We start from the raw sequence: 27,038 nt of genomic DNA, 5'->3' as shown, positions 1-27,038 counted from the left end.
CAGGTAAGGCCCCGGGGCCGGACGGGTTCCCGGCAGAATTTTACAAAAAATATGCGGACCTGGTGGGTCCCCTGCTGGTGCGAACTTTCAATGAGGCGTGGGAGGGGGGGGCTTTGCCCCCGACGATGTCGCGGGCACTGATCTCTTTGATCCTAAAACGGGATAAGGACCCCTTGCAGTGCGGATCATATAGGCCTATTTCACTCCTTAACGTAGACGCTAAGTTGCTGGCGAAGATCCTGGCTACCAGGATAGAGGATTGTGTGCCAGAGGTAATTCATGAAGATCAGACAGGGTTTGTCAAGGGGCGGCAGCTCAACACGAATGTGCGGAGACTGCTCAATGTTATCATGATGCCGGCAGTGGAGGGGGAGGCGGAGATAGTGGTGGCGCTGGATGCAGAGAAGGCGTTTGATAGAGTTGAATGGGGGTACCTATGGGAGGTGCTGGAGAGGTTTGGATTTGGGGAGGGATTCATCAAATGGGTGAGGCTGCTTTACGCGGCGCCGATGGCGAGTGTAGTCACAAATGGAAGGAGATCGGAGTATTTTAGGCTTTATCGTGGGACCAGGCAGGGGTGTCCCCTGTCCCCCCTGCTCTTTGCACTGGCGATTGAACCGCTGGCCATGGCGTTGAGGGAGTCAGGGAAGTGGAGGGGTCTGGTGCGGGGGGGGGGAGGAGCACCGGGTATCGCTGTATGCAGACGACCTGCTGTTATATGTGGCGGACCCAGAGGGGGGAATGCCGGGGGTGATGGAACTGTTAGCGGAATTTGGGGGCTTCTCGGGCTATAAGCTGAACTTAGGAAAGAGCGAGGTATTTGTAGTGCACCCGGGAGATCAGGAGGAGGGAATTGGGAGGCTCCCCTTCAGGCGGGCAGTGAAGAGTTTCAGGTACCTGGGGGTGCAGGTGGCCAGGAGTTGGGGGGCTCTTCATAAGCTTAACTTCACCAGACTAGTGGAACAGATGGAGGAGGAATTTAAAAGGTGGGACATGGTGCCGCTATCGCTGGCGGGCAGAGTGCAATCCGTCAAAATGACGGTTCTCCCGAGGTTCTTGTTCCTCTTCCAGTGCTTGCCCATCTTTATCCCTAGGGCCTTTTTTAAAAGAGTGACCAGCAGCATCATGGGATTTGTTTGGGCGCATGGCACCCCAAGGGTGAAGAGGGTCTTCTTGGAGCGGAGTAGGGATGGGGGGGGGCTGGCGTTGCCCAACCTCTCGGGGTATTACTGGGCGGCCAACGTGTCGATGGTGCGTAAGTGGGTGATGGAGGGGGAGGGGGCAGCATGGAAACGGATGGAGAGAGCGTCCTGTGGGGATACAAGCCTGGGGGCCCTGGTAACGGCGCCGTGGCCGCTCCCTCCCACGAGGTATACCACGAGTCCGGTGGTGGCGGCTACCCTCAAGATTTGGGGGCAGTGGAGGCGACATAGGGGAGAAGTGGGGGGCTCGATGGAGGCTCCGTTAAGGGGGAACCATAGGTTCGTCCCGGGGAACATGGATGGGGGATTTCGGGGATGGTATAGAGCGGGCATTAGACAGCTGAAGGACCTGTTTATCGACGGAAGGTTTGCGAGCCTGGGGGAGTTGGAAGAGAAATTTGGGCTCCCGCCGGGAAACATGTTTAGATATCTGCAGGTAAAGGCATTTGCTAGACGGCAGGTGGAGGGATTCCCTGCGCTCCCCGCGAAGGGGGTGAGTGACAGGGTGCTCTCGGGGGTCTGGGTCGGGGAGGGGAAGATATCCGATATCTACAAGCTTATGCAGGAGAAGGAAGAGGCGTCAGTAGAGGAGCTGAAAACGAAGTGGGAGGGGGAACTGGGGGAACAGATCGAAGACGGGACATGGGCTGATGCCCTGGAGAGGGTAAATTCTTCCTCCTCGTGTGCGCGGCTTAGCCTCATCCAATTCAAGGTGCTGCATAGGGCCCACATGACTGGGACGAGGATGAATAGGTTCTTTGGGGGTGAAGATAGGTGTGCCAGGTGCTCGGGGAGTCCAGCGAACCATGCCCATATGTTCTGGGCATGCCCGGCATTGGAGGAGTTCTGGAAGGGGGTGGCGAGGACGGTGTCAAGGGTGGTGGGATCCAGGGTCAAGCCAGGATGGGGACTCGCGATCTTTGGGGTTGGGGTAGAGCCGGGAGTGCAGGAGGCGAAAGAGGCCGGTGTGCTGGCCTTTGCGTCCCTAGTAGCCCGGCGAAGGATTTTGCTACAGTGGAAGGACGCGAGGCCCCCAAGCGTGGAGACCTGGATCAATGACATGGCGGGCTTTATTAAGCTTGAGAAGGTTAAATTCGCCCTGAGAGGATCGGTGCAAGGGTTCTTTAAACGGTGGCAACCTTTCCTCGACTTTCTGGCTCAACGATAGGGTACTGGGACAGTAGCAGCAGCAACCCGGGGGGGGGGGGGGGGGGGGGGGGGGGGGGGGGGGGGGGTGGGGGGGGGGGGGGCGTTGATTATGTTAGCTTATTTTATTTAAATTTGATTTATCTAATTTTAATTTATGGTTAAGTTCTCTTGTTTGGGGGGGGGGGTGGGGGAATGTGATACATGTGATGTTACGGTATGGGGGGAATTGTGGGTGTTATGGGGCTGTTAGTTGCATATTACTGCTTTTTGCTATACTTTTTGTTATATTTTCTGCAAAAAATTCCAATAAAAAAATTTAAAAAAAAAAAAAAAAAAAAAAAAAAAAAAACTCTCATCCAAAGGATGGCATCTCTGCCAGTGCTGTACTAGAGTCAGCCTAGATGCTGTGTTCAAGTGTCTGGGGTGAGGCTTGCATTACTGATCCAGAGGCAAGTGCTCAGCAAACAGTGACACGTCTGTAGGTGAGCTGTGAATCTGTCATCCCATGCACTCTTCCTTCTTGTAGTTTCACAATGTTGAAATGAAGGGAGTTGTTAACATCTGGGCAGGGAACTGGTAGGATACCAAGGCCATCTTCTGAGGGGCAGTGGGAGATCTGGTCACTTCAATAGCCGAGCCTCACTGCATGAAGTTTACAGGACAGAAACAGGCCATTCAGCCCACTGATGTATAGAGCATAGATGTTTACAGCACGGAAACAGTCCCTTCGGCCCAGCTGGTCCATGCCGCCCAATTTCTACCACTAAGCTAGACCCACTTGCCCGCATTTGGCCCATATCCCTCTATACCAACCTGCCCATGTAACTGTCTGTTTTTTAAAAGAAAACAATTGTAATCCGCCTCTACCACCGTCTCTGGCAGCTCGTTCCAGATGCTCACTATCCTCTGTGTGAAGAAATTTCCCTTCTGGTCTCTCCCTTCTCACCTTAAACCTATGCCCTCCAGTTCTAGACTCCTCTACCTTTGGGAAAATATGTTGACTATATCCCTTATCAATGCCCTTCATTATTTTATAGACCTCTATAAGATCACCCCTAACCCTCCAACGCTCCAGGGAAAAAAGTCCCAGCCAACCCTGCCTCTCCTTATAGCTCAGACCATCAAGTCCTGGTAGCATTCTTGTAAATCTCTTCTGCACTCTTTCTAGTTTAACAATATCCTTCCTACAATAGGGTGATCAGAACTGAACACAGTAATCCATGTGTGGTCTTACCAATGTCTTATACAACTTCAACAAGACATCCCAACTCCTGTATTCAATATTCTGACCAATAAAACTTAGCATGCTGAATGTCTTGTTGATCTTTAATCTCAACAGAAGCCGCCTCACATCCTACCAGTATATCCTTCCACTCCTTTCTCCCATGTGTTTATAGCCAGCTTTTTAAGCTATGAAGAGAGGCTGGATAAGCTTGGGTTGTTTTCTTGGAGCAGAGAAGGCTGAGAGGGGACCTGATTGCGGTGTATACGATTGAAGGGCATGGTGGATAGAAAGCAGCTGTTCCCCTTAGTTAAAAGGTCAATAACCAGGGGGCATAATTTTAAGGGGAAAGGCAGGATATATATAGGGGATTTAAGGGAAACCTTTTTAGCCCAGAGGATGGTGGGAATCTAGAATGCACTGCCTGGGAGGGTAGTTGAGACAGGAAACCTCAATTTAAAAAAAGATACTTGGATGAGCACTTGAAATGTCATAACATTCAAAGTCAGGGCCAAGTGCTAGGAAGTGGGATTAATGTAGATTTAGTTTTTTTGTTGGTGCAGACTCAACAGGTCGAATGGCCTCTTCACTGCTGTATGATTCTATATATGCATTCTATTTGCTTTGTGGCAGTGAGGTCCATATTCTCAGCACTCTCTGGTTAAAGAGATTTCTCCCAAATTCCACGTTGGATTCATCAAAACAAAATCCAAATCCAATTATAAATCCAATCCAAAATTAGAAACTATCTTACAATTTATGATGCCAAGTATTTGTCTTCCCCACATCTACCCCTCAAACCCTTTCATTAAAGGAACCCTAGTCTAATCAACCATTTCTGACAATTCGTAACATCCCACCGGCCAGTTGTTTACTGGTTCTGGGCCTGTGAAGACTGTGTTACTTAATGCCTGCCACGTCTGCAATCAGGCCAGTCACAAGGGTTTGAGGGTTCAGGAGAACTCAGTGGGTCAGAATGAGGTGTGTGTGTTGGGGGGGGGGGGGGGGGGGGGGGAGAGAGAGAGAGAGAGAGAGAGAGAGAGAGAGAGAGAGAGAGAGAGTGGCCCTGGAGCAAGGGCAAAAGCCCAAACCTTTTTTGTGGGAACTCCTGGTTCCTGTTGACCTCAAAAATGCAATTTTTTAAGCTTAACCAACTGGGACTCCACCAGATGTGGCTGAGCAGAGTCATTGTTCAATAGGCTGTAATCAAGTTCCTAATGATTTCGTAGAACCCCAAGTTGCATTTACTAAGGAAGCTCCTGCTGGATGCCCAGGAAAACAGTGGTGTCAAAATAGCCATTGGGGAAGGGAAAAAACAGAAAGCTCATTGCTTGGATTTTAACTCCCATCCCATCAGATTTTCACTGGGGTGAGGGGGTTAAAATTGCCCCTCAAGTCATATTCGCTGTCTACAATTGTAAACTAAACCTTTAACCAACTGAGCCATTTAGTCAGGATAAATGAGCAAGTTTCTCTATTTGGAGATCCACTTTAAAAAGCACCTTGCATTTATATAGCACGTGAAACAAAGCAAAATGTCCCAAAGGTACTTCACAAGAGCATAATCTAGACTTGGTCAAAGAGGTAATTGCTTAAGGGAGCAAGTGAGCGATGGTGGATACCTACATGTGGTACGGCCTTGATACTTCGTACGTGAGTGGTCATCCTGCAGCCCATCGATTGGAGGTCTGGGTACTCTCCTTCACCAACCACAAAGACTTTCCCATTGTAGTCCTGGCCCTCATATAACGCCCAGCTGAAATACAAAGCATACTTGGATTAGTGCACACTGCACCAACCTGCAACATTGAACCGTAGCTTTCAGCAAGATCGCAAGAATAGAATTGTGCAGAAACCCATCGGGCCATGTCAGTAATTATGCATCACATGAGCCTCCTCCCAAAGGTTTCTTGACCTAACCCTATTAATCTGCACTTCGATTCCTTTCTCCCGTATGTACTTCACTAGCTTCTATTTAGTTACGAAAGGATTCAAAAATGAAAGGTCAATTTTACGTCAAAGGGGTTGCCCAGTTGAACAAGAGCCTTAGTCGGGGACCATTGAGTTTTATGTTACTGGACAAGAACCCAATCTATGTAAGAAAACCGGACGAGATCTCAACAATTTTTCAATTTGTGAAACTATGAGGAAAGGATACTTAATAATAATCTTTATTGTCACAAGTAGGCTTACATTGCAATGAAGTTACAGTGAAAAGCCCCTAGTCGACACACTCCGGTGCCTGTTCGGGTACATAGACGGAGAATTTAATGTCCAAATTACCTAATAGCACGTCTTTCGGGACTACTGGAAGGAAACCAGAGCACCCGGAGGAAACCCACACAGACACGGGGAGAACGTGCAGACTCCGCACAGACAGTGACCCAGCCGGGAATCGAACCTGGGACCCAGACGCTATGAAGCCACAGTGCTAACCACTATGCTACCGTACTTCGCCCCAGGAGTGATTCCATCTTTCATATTACAACAAACTTTATTATTAACATAGTATTAACCACATCATAGAAATATTACTTTTCAATCAACAGTTAAACAATTCTTAAAATAAAGGGAAACACTTTAACAACTAACTTATACTTTAGAATCATAAAGATTCTGCTATGTAGGGATTCTTCTATCTTCAATTAAACAAAGCCCCTCCATTTGCAAACACAGGGATACTTGTTTTTAAAAAAAAATATTTGTTATTCTCCTTTTTCACATTTTCTCCCAAATTTACACTCAACAATAAACAATAATCAGTAACGAATGTAATGTCAATTCCCATATCAATAACAACAATCCAATTCTCCCACCAAACCCCAGACATTAGCCCGCACGTTAACATAAACAAATGACAAAAAGGAATCAGGAATCACCCATAGTCACCATTAACACATACAGTCCCTCTCCCCCCAACCCTAACCCCCCTAATGTTCGATGTGATCCAATTCTCGAAAGTGCATAATGAATAACACCCATGAATTGTAGAAGCCCTCCATCCTTCCCCTCAGTTCAAATTTGACCTTTTCAAGCGTTAAGAATTCCAGCAGCCCCCCCCCCCCCCCCCCCCTCCCCCCGTCACGCCAAGGCACAGGGTGGAGAGATTGAACTCCACCCTAATAGGATCCGCCTTCGGGCGATCAACGAGGCGAAGGCTACAACATCTGCCTCCGTGCCCGTTTCCAACCCTGGCTGGTCCGACACCCCGAATATGGCCTCCCGGGGCCTGGGTCCAGTTTCACGTGCACCACTTTAGAGATTGCCCTAAAAACCTCCTTCCAGTAATCCTCCAGCTTTGGACAGGACCAAAACATGAACGTGGGCCCCGCAACTTTCACAGGGGTACTTGTTGTACCTTTCGGGCACAACCTGCTGCCCTTGTCAGACTAAACAAATCCCACAGCCAAAAACTGCTTGCAATATTGAAGCTGAGGTACAGGTCAACCAGAATATGATTATAAATGATGGAACAGTTGAGAGACTGAATGATCTTCTGTTGTTCTTACAAAATAGAAGATTAGCACTTCGAACACGCAGTGCTTTCGAATGCCAGTGTGGGGAGCCACAGAGCAGAGATGCAGATGACTGTGTCCTCCTGGGGAAGTGGGAAAATTCCAAAGGAGAGTTCTCACTGGGCATGAGAGTAATGAAAGAGCAACATCAGCAAAGGGCTTGGACCACAATTTAATGTTGCATTCTCGATCAGGGAGAAAAATTTAAAAATTACTATTTAAACACCAATATTCAAACCTCTCTGTCTTGGTTGCACTGCTCCACTATTAGCTGGCTGAAAACACTATTTTGCTGTCTGCTCATGTTTGAACAGTGTGAAGTTGCTATGTTTGTAGTTGATAGAAACTCAACTATTTACAGGTACTAGAGCCAGTAATCATGAGGTAAATAGTAAATACCAATGACAATTTGACACTGTACATATGGATTCTCATCCCTTCATGTTCAGAATCATTAAAAAAAATGTAGACATGTAAAATAATTTTTTTCAAATTTATTTTCTTATTTTGCCATCTCTCTTCCCCTCATTCTCCTTCCATCCAATTTTTAATTCCTCTTCCATTTATCTTTCTATATCGGATTTGACATTGAAATCAATCTCCTTCTCAACTCTTCCACTTTCTAAAACATTCAAGCTGATTGATTAAGACACCTAGTTGGACACAATGTTTACTCAGGTCTCTGATTCCGTGTTTCCCTCAGTGTGGCTTCCTTCACAGCTCACATTTCAGTAACTGGTGGGCAAGTAATCTTTGAACTGGAGGGAGCAGGGGGATAGTCTAACAGCAGACATTGTTATGGGGTCGGTGTATGAACCTGGTCCCAGATAGCAAACCAATGGGAAGAGGGAAGACCGTGAATGTAAAAAGACTTGCATTTATATAGCATCTTTCACAACCTCGTGACATTCAAAAGCGCATTGGCAGCCAATCAAGTACTTTTTTTTTGAAGTGCAGTCATTGTTGTAAAGTAGGAAACATGGCAGTCAATTTGCACAGAGCAAACTCCCACAAATATCTGTGTAATACTGAGTAGTAAATCTGTTTTACTGATGTTGATTGAGGGATAACTATTGGCCAGAACACCAGAGGTAACTCCACAGCTCACACAACAGGTCAATTTCATGATACACAGCGTGTTACAACATACGGGCAATCAAGTGCATATTTACCTGCCGTTTAGGACCCTGCATGACTGCACCTTAAAATCTTTTGGGATCCCCAGCTTTTTCTCTTCGAGTATCAGGCAGGATCCACTGAATTCAAACTCAGAGTAGACCTTGATCTTTGGAAGAAAATAATTTGTACTTTAATTTCATCATACCTGGATCAAGACAGCAACAGGGCCAAGGGAAAGATTAATACCAGCAACTAGCAAAATGAGTAATACAAGAGTGAAGGAAAATTCATGTGACCGATCACTAATCTATTGTGGCGCGTGGTCTCTTTGTTTTGTACTCTCTTGTGTGTGTCTAAGTGTGTCTTTGAGCTTGAAGAAAAAAAACATGACTTGCAGTTATACAGCACTGTCACATGTCCTCAGCAAATCCCAAAGCATTTCATAGCCCATGAAATATTGTAATGTCGTCATTGTTGTAAGGTCGCAAGTGGGAACCCAATTTGTATCCAGCAAGCTCCGGCAAACAACAATGTGACTTCGGTCAGATTATCTGCTTTTAGAGATGTTAATTGAGGATAAATATTGGCTGCCTATCAATCTAATCTTAAATGTTGACATAGTTTGAAACTAACTCAAAAAGTGAATGCCACAGTCTCATTGCTGTGCGTGTGTATTGGCTGTCTATCCAATTTAATCTTAAATGTTGACGTAGTTTGAAACCAGCTCTAAAAGTGAATTCCACAGCCTCATAGCTGTGCGTGCAAAGAACTTTATCTTGCTCCCTGGTCTCATTCTCTTAATATAATTTTCTATCTATGGCTCCTTGTTCCTGGTTCTCTCAGCTACTGGAAACAGTCTGTTTCGATTTTCCTTTATTCGTTCATTCACAATTTTAAACCCTTCTATTATATTGCCCAGATTTCCCCATAATCTGTTGGTTGAATGGTGGCCATTTTGGGGATAAATGCTGCGGTGGGGTTGAGGTAGTGACAGCCATAATGGTCTTGAGGGAGATCGTCCCACTTTGGGCGAGGTGCTGTCCATGTTCTGACACATCTTATGGTGTATGTGCTGCTTGTGAGCGATGGCACAGAGCCAGGGTACGCTGTCATGGGAATCTGAACTGTGCAAGGCCATGGTGACAATTAGGCTCCCAACCTAGTTCAACAATGGAGTTGGGACTTCGCCCAATTCAACATACCATTCCACATCTAATACTCTGTCGCACATCTCCTTTTCTGAGGAACCCAATGGTAGCATAGTAGTTAGCACAGTTGCTCCACAGCTCCAGGGTCCCAGATTCGATTCCCGGCTTGGGTTACTGTCTGTGCAGAGTCTGCACACTCTCCCCGTGTCTGCGTGGGTTGCCTTCCACAGTCCAAAGATGTGCACGTTAGGTGGATTGGCCATGCTAAATTGCCATTAGTGTCCAAAAAGGTTGGTGGGTTACAAGGATAGATTGGAAGTGGGGTGCTCTTTCCAAGGGCCGGTGCAGACTTGATGGGCCAAATGGCCTCCTTCTGCACTGTAAATTCTATGATGTCGCTCCAAAGGAGAAGTTTGCATTAGTGCAATACACCCAAGAAGTCACCTGAGATTGTGTGAACCTTGCAAGTGTAGGCTGGTTATGTAAGTGGGTTATCACAGCCAATGCTTATCCTGTCACCTATGTCCACACGTGCACTTTCTGCCAGAGAACATTCAGGAGTCAGATGGGTTCACTACAGAACCCGGGGACACTGAAGCTAATTGTAGCATCCCTACCCCTAACCTAATGAAAGTATCCAACTTATTAAAGACCCGGGATAAACCCCTGGTACCTCCCAATAGGTTAATTGAATCAAAACTGCACAAAAAGTGTTCATTTGGTCAATCATACATTTGTTTGCTTTTTGATTGGACTGCCTGGCTAGTTTCAGTCCTATGATCTTTCCCCCCAATACTCAATCTGGGGTCTATCTAAAACCAATGTTTTGTACAAGTTCAGTAAGAAGTCTTACAACACCAGGTTAAAGTCCAACAGGTTTTTTTCAAACACGAGCTTTCGGAGCACGGCTCCTTCTTCACCTGAAGAAGGAGCCGTGCTCCGAAAGCTCGTGTTTGAAAAAAACCTGTTGGACTTTAACCTGGTGTTGTAAGACTTCTTACTGTGCTCACCCCAGTCCAACGCCGGCATCTCCACATCATGTACAAGTTCAGCATACCTTCCTTGCTTTTGTACTCCCTGCCACTATTGACAAAGCTAACTTAACCTCACTTATAAAATAAATTCAGTGGGACAATCTGGAGAATGATACTTGCCTTCAGGCTCAGCTGCCGACCAATTGGCTCCACCTGAATACATAAAACACAAGATGGTATCACATTATCATTCAGTCTGTGCTTATGTCTCACTGCATTGCCCTTCTCCCCCCACTTTCCTGGGAGATGCACTGTGAAGCACTGTAAAGCATGGAAGATCAGGGCTTGTCCTTCCAAGGACCACCTCCAATATTGTCAAAATTCCACAATCCTCCCCAGAGCACAATATAACATTTTGTCGGTGTAAAATTTAGTTAGGCAATTAAAGATTATATATTCATTATTATTTAGTTTTCCTGAATGTGAAACTAAATGGGTCCGACATTTTCAACGGTTGAAAATACATGGCCACTGCTCACATGCAGACTGGTACAAAGCTGCTGGGGACAGCACGATGGAGGGCTCATCCACTCACACGAGACTGACTGCAAAGCGCCCATCAGTTTTCTGGCTTTGCCTGCACTGCCCGAGGAGTTATTGTCTTTTCCTCATGACAGAACATGGAAGGTGATGCACCATCAATTGGACTCGAGTCGGGAAAAAGTTCCAAATATCAGGCTTTAATGAACTAGTTGTGTGGCCGGCAGTCGGCCTTAGTCAACTTACAGAGAAAGGCCGACTGCCGGCTGATACGGGTTCTTATACCCCGCCTCGTAGGAGGGGCTACTGGCCCCTCGGCCAATCGGCGAGCAGTCACATGATTGACCTCAGCCAATTGGCAGAGAGACACATGACCTGCCTGAGCCAATGGGCAGCGAGTCCTCTGCACCAATGGCAGCACTACTCTGAGGTACCGTAAACCTCCTAATCATACCACCACATTCACCCCTTGTGGAGAAAGAAGCCGGGGGGGGGGGGGGGTCGAACTGGTAGTATGACTAGAGAGAACGAGGTGTACCGAGGTGTCTGGTGGCTGCCCACTGGCCCGCGACGAATGTACAAAAGAACAACAATACCGCGCACAATGCACTTATGAACAATCGAGGAACAAACAAGCAAAAAAAAAAGAAAAGGAAGATGCAACAGTGGATAAAGGAACGCTGAACAACACAAAGAATCCGACAAAAAGTCTAGTGGAACATCAAATCGACTCGATCAGTCTGACGGGTGCCTTCAATGTCCTGCTGGACCTGCGCAGTGGCGCCGGTGACGTTGGAGCGGTGGTCGTCCGTGACTCCGGGAGCGGCGGTCGTGGTCCTGTGTCTGTACCACTGGTCGGTGCTAGTGAAGCTCTGGCTGGGGGAGAGGGTTCCTGTGCGCTGGGTTGCAGGGGCGCTGGGGGTGTTGGTGTGGGGGGTTGTGGCCGCACGCCGGCGGGTGCCAGGTCCCGAAGGGAGACCGTGTCCTGCCGCCCGTCGGGATACTCCACGTACGCGTACTGCGGGTTAGCGTGGAGTAACTGGACTCATTCAACCAACGGGTCGGACTTGTGCACCCGCACATGGTTCCGGAGCAAGTTGGGTCTGGGGGTGGCCAGCCAGGTCGGGAGCGGGGATCCTGAGGACGACTTCCTGAGGAAAACAAGAAGATGTTCATGAGGTGTTTGGTTCTTGGCAGTAGAGAGGAGAGACCGAATCGAGTGGAGGGTGTCTGGGAGAACCTATTGCCAGGCGGAGATAGGGCGATTTCTGGACCGTAGGGCCAGTAGGACGGTCTTCCAGACCATACCGTTCTCCCGCTCGACCTGTCCGTTACCCCGGGGGTTATAACTGGTCGTCCTGCTGGAGACGATGCCCCTGCTGAGCACGAATTGACGCAGCTCGTCACTCATGAAGGAGGACCCCCGGTCGCTGTGGATGTATGCGGGGTAACCAAACAGGGAGAAAATGGAGAGGAGGTCCTTGATGACGGTTGTTGTGGTCATGTCGGGGCAGGGGATGGCAAAAGGAAAGCGGGAGTACTCGTCAATCACACTTAGAAAGTATATGTTGGGGTTGTTGGAGGGGAGGGGACCCTTGATGTCCATGCTGAGACATTCAAAGGGGCGGGACGCCTTTAGCAGATGGGCTTGCTCGGGGCGGTAGAAGGGCGGCTTGCACTCCGCGCAAATGTGGCATTCCCTAGTTACAGTCCTGACCTCCTCGATGGAGTAGGGCAGGTTGCGGGTCTTAATGAAATGGTAGAAGTGGGCTACCCCTGGATGGCAGAGGTCCGCATGGAGGGTGCGGAGGCGGTCTATCTGCGCGCTGGCTCGTTGAGCTACCCAGGATGATACAAGATATCGTAGTGGTATGTGGACAACTCGATCCGCCACCGCAAGATCTTGTCGTTCTTGATCTTGCCCCGCTGTGCATTATCGAACATAAAGGCCACTGACCGTTGGTCTGTGAGGAGGGTAAACCTCCTGCCGGCCAGATAGTGCCTCCAATATCGCACAGCTCCGACAATGGCCTGTGCCTTCTTTTCCACCGAGGAATGGCGGAGTTCGGAAGCATGGAGGGTCTGGGAAAAGAAGGCCACGGGTCTGCCCACTTGGTTTAGGGTGGCCGCCAGAGCTACATCGGACGCGTCGCTCTTGACCTGGAATGGGAAGGACTAGTCGATAGCATGTATCGTGGCCTTTGCGATATCCGCTTTGATGCGGCTAAAGGCCTGGCGGGCCTCCATCAACAGTGGAAACGTGGTGGATTGGATGAGGGGGCGGGCTTTATCGGCGTAGTTCGGGACCCACTGGGAAAAGAAGCCCAGACAGCGTTTGAGGGCTTTGAGGGAGTTGGGGAGAGGGAGTTCCATTAGGGGGCGCATGCGTTCGGGGTCGGGGCCTATCACTCCATTACGCACTACGTAACCGAGAATGGCTAGACGGTCGGTGCTAAACACGCAATTATCCTTATTGTATGTGAGGTTAAGGAGTTTTGCGGTACGGAGGAATTTTTGGAGGTTGGTGTCATGGTCCTGCTGGTCGTGGCAGCAGATGGTGACATTGTCGAGATACGGGAAGGTTGTCCGTAAACCGTGTTGGTCAACCATTTGGCCCATCTCCCGTTGGAAGACCGAGACCCGATTTGTGACACCGAATGGAACCCTTAGAAAGTGGTAGCGGCGCCCATCCGCTTCGAACGCAGTGTACTTTCGGTCACTCGCGCGGATGGGCAGCTGGTGATAGGCGGACTTAAGGTCCACCTTGGAGAAGACTTTGTACTTTGCGACCCTGTTAACCAGGTCGGAGATAAGGGGGAGAGGATACGCGTCAAGCTGCGTAAACCTGTTGATGGTCTGACTGTAGTCATGACCATCTGGTTTTTCTCCCCAGTCCTAACCACCAGCACTTGGGCTCGCCAGGGACTGTTGCTGGCCTCAATGACTCCTTCCTTCAGCAACCTCTGGACCTCGGACCTGATGAAGATCCGGTCTTGGGCACTGTATCGTCTGCTCCTAGTGGCAACGGGCTTGCAATTCGGGGTGAGGTTCGCAAACAAGGGGGGTCCACTTTGAGGGGGGAGAGGCTGCGCACAGTAAGGGGGGGAATAGGGCCGCTGAATTTAAAGGTCAAGCTCTGCAGGTTTCATTGGAAATCCAGTCCTAAAAGTGCTGGTGCGCAGAGACGGGGAAGGACGAGGAATTTGTAATTTTTAAAAACCCTTCCCTGGACCGTGAGGTCCGCTACGCAGCACCCGGTGATTTGGATGGAGTGCGAACCTGAAGCCAGAGCGATTTTGTGCTTAACCGGGTGAACAGGGAGCGCGCAGCGTCTTACCGTGTCAGGGTGGACAAAACTCTCTGTGCTCCCGGAGTCTAATAGGCAGCTCGTCTCGTGTCCGTTTAGGAGGGGCCGCGATTGGTCCAGTGTCACAGTAGCGAGTCATGGCAGGAGTCGGAGTCGTCTTCTCCCATGGAGTATTCACAGGTGGGGTCCTCCGTGCCGACCCAAGATGGCGGCGCCCGTCGGCCGCACGTGGAGTCGGGGTCCCAAAATGGTGGCGCCCGGGGCCCGCACGTGGAGTCGGGGCCCCAAAATGGCGGCGTCCGTGGGTCACTCATGGTGGCTGGGAGCGGGGGCAGAAAGGTCTGTGGGCCGCACGGGGCCTTTGGGGGGCGCGGGGGGGGGGGGGGGGGGGGGGTTGATCCGTGGTCGCTGTGCGGAACAGCAGCAACTGACCTGGACTGGCAGACCACTGAGTAGTGGCCCTTTTTACCGCAGCTCTTGCAGACTGCGGAGCGGGCCGGACAGCGCAGGCGGGGGTGCTTGGCCTTGCCACAGAAATAACAGTGGGGCCCCGTGGGCTTATCGGGGCGTCCCGCAGCGCAGGCCTGGGGGGGGGGGTCGGAATAGGCGGGGGTGAGGGGAGGTGGGTGCCAAGTTGCCCAAGGGGTCGCCGCGCGGCCGGGGACACATGCGCGGGCGTTTCGGTCGGCAACCTCCAGGGAGGATGCGAGGGTCCGTGCCTCAATGTCCTTCTCTAGGAGCCGCTGGCGTATCTGAGAGGATTGCATGCCCGCGCCAAAGGCATCCCTGATTAGCAGTTCAGTGTGCTCCACGACGGTAACTTGCGGGCAGGCGCAATTTCTCCCCAGGACAATGAGGGCCCGATAAAACTCATCAAGGGACTCACCGGGGAACTGTTGCCTTGTTGCCAGGAGGTGCCGTGCGTAGACTTGGTTTACAGGCCTGAGAAAATGTCCTTTCAGGAGATCCATGGCTGCGTCATAGTCCTGTTCATCCTCTATCATCGAATAAACAGCGGTGCACGTGCACGAGTGGAGGATGTGGAGTTTCTGCTCCTTTGTTGGTTGATTGTCTGTAGTGGTGAGGTAACTATTGAAGCACGCCAGCCAATGTTTAAAAGTTGCTGACGCGTTTGTAGCATGCGGGCTGACGCGGAGGCAGTCTGGTTTGATCCGAAGCTCCATTTCCAAATACTAGTTCATTATATTGATGCACCATCAATTGGACTCGAGTCGTGAAGAAGTTCCAAATATCAGGCTTTAATGAACTAGTTGTGTGCCCGGCAGTCGACTTACAGAGAAAGGCCGACTGCCGGCTGCTACGGGTTCTTATACCCCGCCTCGTAGGAGGGGCTACTGGCGCCTCGGCCAATCGGCGAGCAGTCACATGACTGACCTCAGCCAATTGGCAGAGAGACACATGACCTGCCTGAGCCAATGGGCAGCGAGTCCTCTGCACCAATGGCAGCACTACTCTGAGGTACCGTAAACCTCCTAGTCATACCACCACAGAAGGTTTGAGAGAATCCGAATGCGGTCAGAATATAACTTAGCCCAGAGATTTGACAGGTGCTCGCTGGTTCCCAGGATGCTGTAGCATCCCAAAATTGCACATACTAACCTCCAAAGGAAATTTTTGATCTTTTGGTTCCTCCCTTTTTAAAAAAAATTATTTTATTTGTTTTTTTTTCTCTGCACCATGCCTGCTTATATTTAAGAATGCCTCACTGTCATTTTAATTTCAAAATAAATTTAATTTCACTTGAGGCCCACTCTTTGTGTATTATTTCTAACCCTCTCCTCTGCCAACTACAGCAGCAGAGACTCTGTCAGTCATCGGCCAGCAACACTGCTTCCCTCCCAGGGGCGGCACGTGGCACAATGGTTAGCGCTGCTGCCTCGGGTGCGAAGGATCTGGGTTCGAATCTCGGCCCTGGGTCACTGTCTGTGTGGAGTTTGCACATTCTCCCCATGTCTTCGTGGGTTTCACCCCCACAAAGATGAGCAGTTTATGTGGACTGGCCATGCTAAATTGTCCCTCAATTGGAAAAATAAATAATTGGGTACTCTAAATTAAAAAAAAACTGCTTACCATGTGATTGGCACGTAGCTGCTGGAAGCCCAGTCTAAAACAAGGTCATCGTTGCAGGGAAGGAACCATTCTCAATCTTGCTCTTGGATCCCATGCAAACACATGATGGAGGTGATGAGTTCCTCCATCTCCCTTCCCCCCATTGGAACACCTTGAAACCTTTTCCTGGATCCCCACTTAACAGCCCCTGTGCAAGCAGTGAGATACACGCTTAAACCTGCTATAGGCAGGAGTATTGAGGAACCTGCATCAAAATGGGGATCAGGTACCAATGGTGAACTCAATGCTGGTATGGGATTGGGAGCAAGGGGGACTGAATGTCCTTCCCTCCTGATGACATAGAATCTACAGTGAAGAAGGAGGCCATTCACCATTATGTCTGCACCAGCTCGACTTCCGGTTGCGGCTATGCGGAGCTAAGCCGCACGTTCGGCAGCTCCTGCTTTAAAAGGACTTGTGGGCTCTTTTAAGGGCCCCAAACGGCGCTGATTTGACGATTCCCGGTGGATAAAGGAGTCTGGAGCAAAACCCCCCGGGATTTATGGTGCGGACTCGGAGTGGGGTGAGGAGAAAAACGGCAGCAGCTCCCCTGGAAAAGTGGGGGAAGGTGGACAAAATGGCGGCCGGTGGAGCCCCTGAGGAGTGGAGGCAGTGGGCTGAGGAGCAGCAGGCGGCCCTTCTGTGCTATTTCACGGAGCTGAAAGGGGAGTTGTTGGAATCACTGAAGGTGACGACGAGTAAGCTGCTGGAGACCCAGACAACCCAGGGTGCAGCGATACTCGAGTTGCAGCAGCAGGCCTCTGAGCGCTAGGAGGTGGTTTCGGCCCTCGTGGGGAAGGTGGAGATACACGAGGCACTTCATAAAAAGTGGCAAGATCGGTTCGAGGAGATGGAGCTTTGGTCACGGAGGAAGAACCTGCGGATCCTGGGCCTCGAGGAGGGGCTGGAGGGGTCGGACCTGCCGGCCTATGTGGCCGTGATGTTGAACTCGCTGGTGGGGGCAGGATCCTTCCATCTGCCCCTGGAGCTGGAGGTGGCCCACAGAGTACTGGCCAGACGGCCTAAGGCGAATGAACCCCCGCGGGCGGTGCTGGTGCGGTTCCATCGGTTCAGTGACCGGGAGTGTGTTCTCCGATGGGCCAAGAAGGTGAGGAGCAGTAAGTGGGAGAATTCGGTAGTGCGTACCAGGACTGGAGTGCAGAGGTGACCAAGCGGACGAAGGCGGTGCTCCATGGAAAGCAGGTGAAGTTCGGCATGTTGCCGCCTGCGCGCCTGTGGGTCACCTACAAGGACCGGCATCACTACTTGAGTCCCCGGAGGAAGCGTGGGCCTTTGTGCAGGCTGAAAAGCTGAACTCGAACTAGAGATTGGGGGCTGTGGGAGATTTTCTATTTATGTATCATTGTTTATGCTGTAGCAGGTTATTCTGTTTGTTTTTGTTTTTTCTCTCGCTTTCGGACGATGTGGGTTATGGTTTTGTGTTCTAACGGGGGTACTGGGGTTTGTGGTTGATCTGTGTCTCTGTTTGTACGGAGTTGGTGGATGGGTTGGGACTGCGGTTTGGGAGCTGCGTTGGTGGGGTGGGGCAGTGTAAAAGCGCGGGCTTTTCTCTGGTTTCCCTCGCTGCGGGACGAGGGGGTGGAGCTGGTGGTGAGGGGCATGGTTATTAGACTGGGTTTCCCGCGCTGAAGCGGTGCCCAGGAGCTGATGAGGGGACGAGGGGGACCTCATATTGGGAGGGGTCGGAGTTAGAGCGGGAGCTGCCGGGGTCAGCAGAAGTCAGCTGGCTCACGAGAGTACAGTGGAGGGAGAATCGCGGTTAGGAGGGGTCCTAGCCTGGGTGGGGGTGGGGGTGGGGGGGGGGGGGGGAGATACCGGGATTGGCTAGGGAGGAGTTGGTGCGGGTCAGGGGGGTCGGGGTGAGGTTCTATCGCCGTGGGAAACGGGCCGAATGGGTGATGGCCAGGGGCGAGCAGTCGATGGGCTATGGTTAGTCGATGGGGGAGGGGGGAGGGGGGGGGGGGGAGGGGGGGGGGGGGGGCGGGGGGGGGGGGGGGGTGCCCCCTGATCCGGCTGATTACGTGGAACGTGAGGAGGTTGAATGGGCCGGTTAAGCGGGCCCGGGTGTTTTCGCATCTGAAGGGGCTGAAGGTGGACGTGGATATGCTCCAGGAGACCCACCTGAAGGTGGCGGAACAGGTCCGTCTGAGGAAGGGGTGGGTGGGGCAGGTTTTCCACTCAGGGCTGGACTCGAAGAACCGGGGGGTGGCGATCCTGGTGGGAAAGAGGGTGGCGTTTGAGGCGTCGGAGGTTGTGGCTGATAGTGGCGGCAGATATGTGATGGTGAGCGGTAAGCTGCAGGGGGAGAGGGTGGTGTTGGATAATGTGTACGCCCCAAATTGGGATGATGCTGGTTTCATGAGGCGTATGTTGGGCCGCATTCCTGGCCTGGAGGTGGGGGGCTTGATCATGGGGGGGGGACTTCGATACGATGCTGGATCCCCTACTGGATCGTTCTAGTTCAAGGTCAGGCAGGAGGCCGCCAGCGGCCAAGGTGTTGAAGGTGTTTATGGACCAGATGGGAGGAGTGGATCCCTGGAGGTTCGGGAGGCCGAGGGCTCGGGAGTAGTCTTTTTTCTCCCATGTGCACAGGGTTTATTCCCGCATTGATTTCTTTGTTTTGAGCAGGGGACTGGCCCCAAGGGTGGAGGAGGCCGTGTATTCGATTATTTGGGATTTCGGACCATGCTCCGCATTGGGTGGATCTGGAGATGGGGGAGGTGCGCGACCAGCGCCCGCTTTGGCATCTGGACGTGGGGTTGTTGGCTGATGATGAGGTGTGTAGGAGGGTTCGGGGATGTATCGAGAGGTACCTCGAGGTCAATGATACTGGGGAGGTCCAGGTGGGGATGGTGTGGGAGGCTCTGAAGGCAGTGATTAGGGGGGAGCTGATCTCCATCCGAGCTCATAGGAAGAGGGGGGAGAGGAGGGGGAGGGAGAGACTGGTGGAGGAGCTGTTGAGTGTGGATAGGAGGTACGCGGAGGCACCGGAGGAGGGATTGCTGGGGGAGCGGCGTAACTTGCAGGCCAAGTTTCATTTATTAACCACCAGAAAGGCGGAGACACAGTGGAGGAAGGCGCAGGGAGCGGTCTATGAGTATGGAGAGAAGGCGAGCAGGATGCTGGCGCATCAGCTGCGTAAGCAGGACGTGGCTAGGGAGATTGGTGGAGTGAAGGATAGAGATGGGAATGTGGTGCGACAGGGGGCAGAGGTCAATGAGGTCTTTAGGGACTTCTATAGGGAACTGTACCGGTCGGAGCCGCTGGCGGTGGGAGGGGGAATGGAGAGTTTTTTGGACAGGCTCTGATTTCCAAGGGTGCAGGAGGAGTAGGTGGAGGGACTGGGGGCGTCGATCGAGTTGGAGGAGCTGGTCAGTGGGATTGGCCACATGCAGTCGGGGAAGGCGCCGGGACCGGATGGGTTCCCGGTTGAATTTTATAAGAAATATGCGGACCTGCTGGGCCCCCTTTTGGTTAGGACCTTCAACGAGGCATGGGAGGGGGGTGTTCTGCCCCCGACGATGTCTCGGGCACTAATCTCCCTGATCCTGAAGCGTGATAAGGACCACTTGCAGTGCGGATCATACAGGCCGATTTCACTGCTGAATGTAGACGCCAAGTTGCTGGCGAAGATCTTGGCCACCAGAATAGAGGACTGGGTGCCGGGGGTGGTACATGAAGATCAGACGGGTTTTGTGAAGGGGAGGCAGCTGAACACTAACGTGCGAAGGCTGCTAAATGTGATAATGATGCCGGCAGCAGAAGGAGAGGCGGAGATTGTGGCGGCATTGGATGCGGAGAAGGCCTTTGACAGGGTTGAGTGGGGGTACTTGTGGGAGGTGTTGGAGAGGTTCAGGTTTGGGATGGGGTTTGTTAAATGGATGAGGTTGCTGTACGAGGCCCCGATGGCGAATGTAGCGACAAATGGGAGGAGGTCCGAGTACTTCAGGCTCCACCGTGGGACGAGGCAGGGGTGCCCCCTGTCCCCCTTGCATTTTGCGCTGGCAATTGAGCCTCTTGCCATGGCTCTCAGGGAGTCGGGGAGGTGGAGGGGTCTGGTGCGAGGTGGGAAGGAGCACAGAGTGTCGCTGTATGCGGACGACTTGCTGCTGTATGTAGCAGACCCGGTGGGGGTAATGCCGGAGGTGATGGAGATTCTTGCTGAGTTCGGGAGTTTCTCGGGATATAAATTGAACCTGGGCAAGAGTGAGCTGTTTGTCGTACACCCGGGAGATCAGGAGGAGGGGATTGGTAGGCTCCCGCTAAAGAGGGCAGTGAGGAGTTTTAGGTACCTGGGGGTTCAGGTGGCTAGGAGCTGGGGGACTCTGCACAAGCTCAATTTTACTAGGTTGGTGGAGCAGATGGAGGAGGAATTTAAAAGGTGGGATATGCTGCCGTTGGCGGGTAGAGTACAGTCCGTTAAAATGACGGGGCTTCCGAGGTTTTTGTTTTTGTTTCAGTGCCTCCCCGTTTTCGTTCCGAGGGCCTTTTTTAGGAGGGTGAACAGCAGCATTCTGGGATTTGTTTGGGCGCACGGGACTCCGAGGGTAAGGAGGGTCTTTTTGGAGCGGGGCAGGGATAGAGAGGGGCTAGCGCTGCCCAACTTCTCTGGGTACTATTGGGCGGCTAACATTTCGATGGTACGTAAGTGGGTAATGGATGGGGAGGGGGCAGCATGGAAATGGATGGAGATGGCGTCCTGTGGAGGCACGAGCCCGAAGGCACTGGTAACGGCGCCGTTGCCGCTCCCTCCAACGAGGTACACTACGAGCCCGGTGGTGGCGCCTACCCTCAAAATTTGGGGGCAGTGGAGGCGACACAGGGGGGAAGTGGGGGGCTTGGTGGAGACCCCGATGCGGGGGATCCACCGGTTTGTCCCAGGGAACATGGATGGCAGGTTCGTGGGGTGGCACAGGGCGGGCATTAGGAAGTTGGGAGACCTGTTTATTGACGGGAGCCTTGGTGAACTGGAGGAGACGTTTGAGCTCCCCCCCGGGGAATATGTTCAGGTACCTTCAGGTCAAGGCGTTTGCTAGGTGACAGGTGGAGGGGTTCCCTTTGCTGCCCCCGCGGGGGGTAAGGGATAGGGTGCTTTCCGGGGTGTGGGTCGGGGATGGGAAGGTGTCTGACATCTACCAGGTAATGCAGGAGGTGGGGGAGGCGTCGGTAGAGGAGCTGAAGGCTAAGTGGGAGATGGAATTGGGGGAGCAGATTGAGGAGGGGACATGGGCGGACGCCCTGGAGAGGGTGAACTCCTCCTCTTCATGTGCAAGGCTTAGTCTCTTCCAGTTTAAGGTGCTGCACCGGGCCCACATGTCCGGACCTAGGATGGGTAGGTTCTTTGGGGGCGAAGACAGATGCGTCATGTGTTCGGGGAGTCCAGCGAACCATGCCCATATCTTCTGGGCATGCCCAGCACTGGAGGAGTTCTGGAAGGGGGTGGCGAGGACGGTGTCGAGGGTGGTGGGATACAGGGTCAAGCCAGGCTGGGGACTCGCGATATTTGGGGTTGGGGTGGAGCCGGGAGTGCAGGAGGCGAAAGAGGCCGATGTCTTGGCCTTTGCGTCCCGAGTAGCCCGGCGGAGGATCTTGCTGCAGTGGAAAGATGCAAGACCTCCGAGCGTGGAGACCTGGATTAATGACATGGCAGGATTCATTCAGCTGGAGAGGGTCAAGTTCGCCCTGAGGGGGTCGGTACAAGGGTTCTTTAGGAGGTGGCAGCCTTTCCTCGACTTTCTGGCTCAACGATAAGGTACTAGGTCAGCAGCAGCAGCAACCCGGGGGGGAAGGGGGGAGGGGGGGATAGTGTTTAAGTTAATTTACTTATTGTTAATTTATTTTGTTGTTTATTGGGGTTGGGGGGGGGGTTTGTTATATGCGTTGTTACGGATGCCGGGGGGGGTGTTTATTATTATTGTTTTGTTGATATATATTTTTCAAAAAATTCCAATAATAATTATTTTTAAAAACAAATGTCTGCACCAGCTCTAGGAAAGAGCACCATACTTAACCACAAACCTACAACCTATCCCCGTAACCCTGCAGCCCCATCTGACCCAAGGGCAATTTATCATGGCCAATCCACCTAACCTGCACATCTTTGGACTGTGGGAGGAAACCGGAGCACCCGGAGGAAACCCACGCACACACATAAGAACATAAGAACTAGGAGCAGGAGTAGGCCATCTGGCCCCTCGAGCCTCCTCCGCCATTCAATGAGATCATGGCTGATCTTTTGTGGACTCAGCTCCACTTTCTGGCCCGAACACCATAACCCTTAATCCCTTTATTCTTCAAAAAACTATCTATCTTTACCTTAAAAACATGTAATGAAGGAGCCTCAACTGCTTCACTGGGCAAGGAATTCCATAGATTCACAACCCTTTGGGTGAAGAAGTTCCTCCTAAACTCAGTCCTAAATCTACTTCCCCTTATTTTGAGGCTATGCCCCCTAGTTCTGCTGTCACCCGCCAGTGGAAACAACCTGCCCGCATCTATCCTATCTATTCCCTTCATAATTTTAAATGTTTCTATAAGATCCCCCCTCATCCTTCTAAATTCCAACGAGTACAGTCCCAGTCTACTCAACCTCTCCTCATAATCCAACCCCTTCAGCTCTGGGATTAACCTAGTGAATCTCCTCTGCACACCCTCCAGCGCCAGTACGTCCTTTCTCAAGTAAGGAGACCAAAACTGAACACAATACTCCAGGTGTGGCCGCACTAACACCTTATACAATTGCAACATAACCTCCCTAGTCTTAAACTCCATCCCTCTAGCAATGAAGGACAAAATTCCATTTGCCTTCTTAATCACCTGTTGCACTTGTAAACCAACCTTCTGTGACTCATGCACTAGCACACCCAAGTCTCTCTGAACAGCGGCATGCTTTAATATTTTATCGTTTAAATAATAATCCCGTTTGCTGTTATTCCTACCAAAATGGATAACCTCACATTTGTCAACATTGTATTCCATCTGCCAGACCCTCGCCCATTCACTTAACCTACCCAAATCCCTCTGCAGACTTCCAGTATCCTCTGCACTTTTCGCTTTACCACTCATCTTAGTGTCATCTGCAAACTTGGACACATTGCCCTTGGTCCCCAACTCCAAATCATCAATGTAAATTGTGAACAATTGTGGGCCCAACACGGATCCCTGAGGGACACCACTAGCTACTGATTGCCAACCAGAGAAACACCCATTTATCCCAACTCTTTGCTTTCTATTAATTAACCAATCCTCTATCCATGCTACTACTTTACCCTTAATGCCATGCATCTTTATCTTATGCAGCAACCTTTTGTGTGGCACCTTGTCCAACGCTTTCTGGAAATCCAGATATACCACAGGTGAGGACCTTGAGAGGATTGTTATCACTAAGGAGGGAGTGATGGGCAAGCTAATGGGGCTAAAGGTTATCTACTGCACTGGTAATGTCCTCAAAAAATTCCACTAAATTAGTTAGGCATGACCTGCCTTTTACGAACCCATGCTGCGTCTGCCCAATGGGACAATTTCTATCCAGATGCCTCGCAATTTCTTCCTTGATGATAGATTCCAGCATCTTCCCTATTACCGAAGTTAAACTCACTGGCCTATAATTTCCTGCTTTCTGCCTACCTCCTTTTTTAAACAGTGGCGTCACGTTTGCTAATTTCCAATCCACCGGGACCACCCCAGAGTCTAGTGAATTTCGGTAAATTATCACTAGTGCATCTGCAATTTCCCTAGCCATCTCTTTTAGCACTCTGGGATGCATTCCATCAGGGCCAGGAGACTTGTCTACCTTTAGCCCCATTAGCTTGCCCATCACTCCCTCCTTAGTGATAACAATCCTCTCAAGGTCCTCACCTGTCATAGCCTCATTTCTATCAGTCGCTGGCATGTTATTTGTGTCTTCCACTGTGAAGACCGACCCAAAAAACCTGTTCAGTTCCTCAGCCATTTCCTCATTTCCCATTATTAAAACTCCCTTCTCATCCTCTAAAGGACCAATATTTACCTTAGCCACTCTTTTTTGTCTTATATATTTGTAAAAACTTTTACTGTCTGTTTTTATATTCTGAGCAAGTTTACTCTCATACTCTATCTTACTCTTCTTTATAGCTTTTTTAGTAGCTTTCTGTTGCCCCCTAAAGATTTCCCAGTCCTCTAATCTCCCAGCAATCTTTGCCACTTTATATGCTTTTTCCTTCAATTTGATACTCTCCCTTATTTCCTTAGAAATCCACGGTTGATTTTCCCTCTTTCTTCCGTCCTTCCTTTTTGTTGGTATAAACCTTTGCTGAGCACTGTGAAAAATCGCTTGGAAGGTTCTCCACTGTTCCTCAACTGTTCCACCATAAAGTCTTAGCTCCCAGTCTACCTTAGCTAGTTCTTCTCTCATCCCCTTGTAATCTCCGTCTGCACACGGGGAGAACGTGCAGACTCCGCACAGACAGTGACCCAAGCGGGAGTTGAAACTGGGACCTTGGTGCTGTGAAGCCGTAGTGCTAACCACTATGCTACCGTGCTACCGTAAAATGAAAGACTAGTTTTAAAACACTAGAAAGATGATGTTCTGCTGGATTACAGTACTTGGCTTTGTTAAAAATTAACCATGCCTGCCCCCTTGGAGAAAATCTCACTAGAGTACCCAATTCATTTTTTCCAATGAAGGGATAATTAGGCGTGTCCAATTCAACCACCCTGCACACCTTTGGGTTGCGGGGCGAAACCCACACAAACATGGGGAGAACGTACAAACTCCACACGGACAGTGACCCAGAGCCGGTATTGAACCTGGGACATCGGCACAGTGAGGCAGCAGTGCTAAGCACTGCGCCAACCTGCTACCCCTGAACACTTCAATGATGCCCTAAGTGTCTCTTATCATCTGACTGAGCAAGTCAAGGCTGAGAAGGCCATGCACACAGCTTCTAAAATAGGATCCAATGGTAAATAAATATCCTGTTAGACGTCTGCTGTGCAGAAGGGATTTTTGAGAAGAATAGGCTTCTCAAAAATACAGGGCACGATCTACCGGCCGTTCACGGCGGTGGGATATTCCGGTCCCACACCGGCGCACGGGTTTACCGGTGACGAGTGGTGCAGTCACCGGGAAATACCATTGCCAACAACGGGGTCGTTAAATCTCGCCCACAATGTTTTCCTCAAAACTTTATTCCCCAATCTTTCCTCTCTTCCACCTTTGCTCCAACAAAGAATTGATCCCTTTCAGAGTGGAGGTTCTCCAGATAACAAACAGACCAGCTTCACCAGCTCACGCCATCTTAGCCTGGACTGCACTGTTAGCTGCCTATTCAGTGCTTGAAGGGGCATCAAGATCCGTTTGAACCCTCTATTTACCTGACGTCCATACAACACTTCTCCAGGGGGTCAATTTATAGCAAACGGGAATAGAAACACTGATTAATTCTTGTATCGCTTTTCCAAGACCAGGGTAGAGTTGCCAACTCCAGTTGGCAATTGTCCACCCAGCATGTCCACCTATGCGGTGTCCCTCCTTCCCACAGCCAACTGGAAGGCGAACAGACTCTTTTACCCGATTAGATAATTCTTGACTTTGACTATTTCCCATCAGCAATACTTTCCGCAGAAATAAACAGGAGACTTCCGAGAAAATGCAACAAAAAATATCAATTTTTTTAATGCCTCGTGATTTGTCTTCAGTACCTTGTTCATTCATTTTCAATTCTTGGAAGACCTCGAGGTAATCCTGGAGGGTTGGCAACCTCAATCCAGTAGTGCTGAGGCCAATGATGCTGCTCCTCATTACTTGCTGAGGTCAGCCAAATCTCACCCCAGACTGGTGATCGGGCTTCGGAGGCTCCATGTGTGAAGTAATCAGGTATAAAGTGGAGTGTGTATTTGCCATTGAGCCACTGTGGCAGCTCTGCACACATGGTTTAATCATCACAGGGCAAGGGAGTGCATTATCAAGATTATAAGATATACAGTATTCAGGTAATTATTCTGCTTACCAGTAAGATGGGGTGCAGGGAACTAATCTGGGCACCCCAGTCCTGAGGGTTCCGATAAGTTCCTTTCTCGACAATGTACTGTGATCCGGAATAATGGACACCCTCGTAAACTACCCACCTGAAAGAAGAAATTGTGAATATTTGGCAGCAAGGAAGCTTCTCAATGCTGAGCATTGAAAACAGGTTGTGGACCCCGACGCAGGGCGTTGATCCACAACCTCCGCAGTTGCCCGGATAAAAGTTCTTGAAACGATTCACTTTTACGGTAAGTCCATTTGTTTTTTTTGTAGGATTTTCTCCCTGGATTGTTGGCCCACCCCATACCACACTCAAGGTACCTTCTTTTTGCAGGTGTGGACAATCAGTGGTGACGGGTTGTTTGACTGTGGAGCACTTGGCAGTGTGTACCTGAATTCATCTGCTGCCACACCCATTGGCAGCGCAGGTCACTTTGTCGCAAGCAAGGGAAAACTCCACAGATCCCCTATCCATATACAAAAAGAGAAAACGCTGGACCATCTGAGCAAGTCTGATAGAATCTGTAGAGAGAGAACAGAGCAGAATATGTAGAGAGAGAACAAAGCTAAGGTAGAGTCTGGAACTTCCAGACTCGAAACGCTAAGCTCTGCTCTCTCCCCGCAGATGCTGTCAGACCTGCTGAGATTCTCCAACGTTTTCTCTTTTCTTTCAGACTCCAGCATCTGCAGTAATTTGCTTTTATC

At 50.6% G+C, this 27,038-nt stretch overlaps 1 protein-coding gene across 1 annotated transcript in view; it reads right to left on the bottom strand.

Annotated features, from left to right (window-relative positions):
- LOC119966504 overlaps positions 1-27,038 on the bottom strand; it is a 143,043-nt gene that overhangs the window by 12,931 nt on the left and 103,074 nt on the right. Inside the window, exons 14-17 of the mRNA XM_038798307.1 lie at positions 26,317-26,434; positions 10,510-10,542; positions 8,261-8,373; positions 5,200-5,329 (exon numbers count right to left, since the gene is read on the bottom strand). Of these exons, the coding sequence (XP_038654235.1) occupies positions 5,200-5,329; positions 8,261-8,373; positions 10,510-10,542; positions 26,317-26,434 (394 nt within the window). The remainder of the gene's footprint in view (positions 1-5,199; positions 5,330-8,260; positions 8,374-10,509; positions 10,543-26,316; positions 26,435-27,038) is intronic.

The sequence above is a fragment of the Scyliorhinus canicula genome, chromosome 1 (genome assembly GCF_902713615.1).
Source record: "Scyliorhinus canicula chromosome 1, sScyCan1.1, whole genome shotgun sequence".
Classification (NCBI taxonomy): Eukaryota; Metazoa; Chordata; class Chondrichthyes; order Carcharhiniformes; family Scyliorhinidae; genus Scyliorhinus; species Scyliorhinus canicula.
The sequence above is the reverse complement of the archived record's forward strand: the minus strand, read 5'-3'. Positions and strand labels throughout refer to the sequence as shown.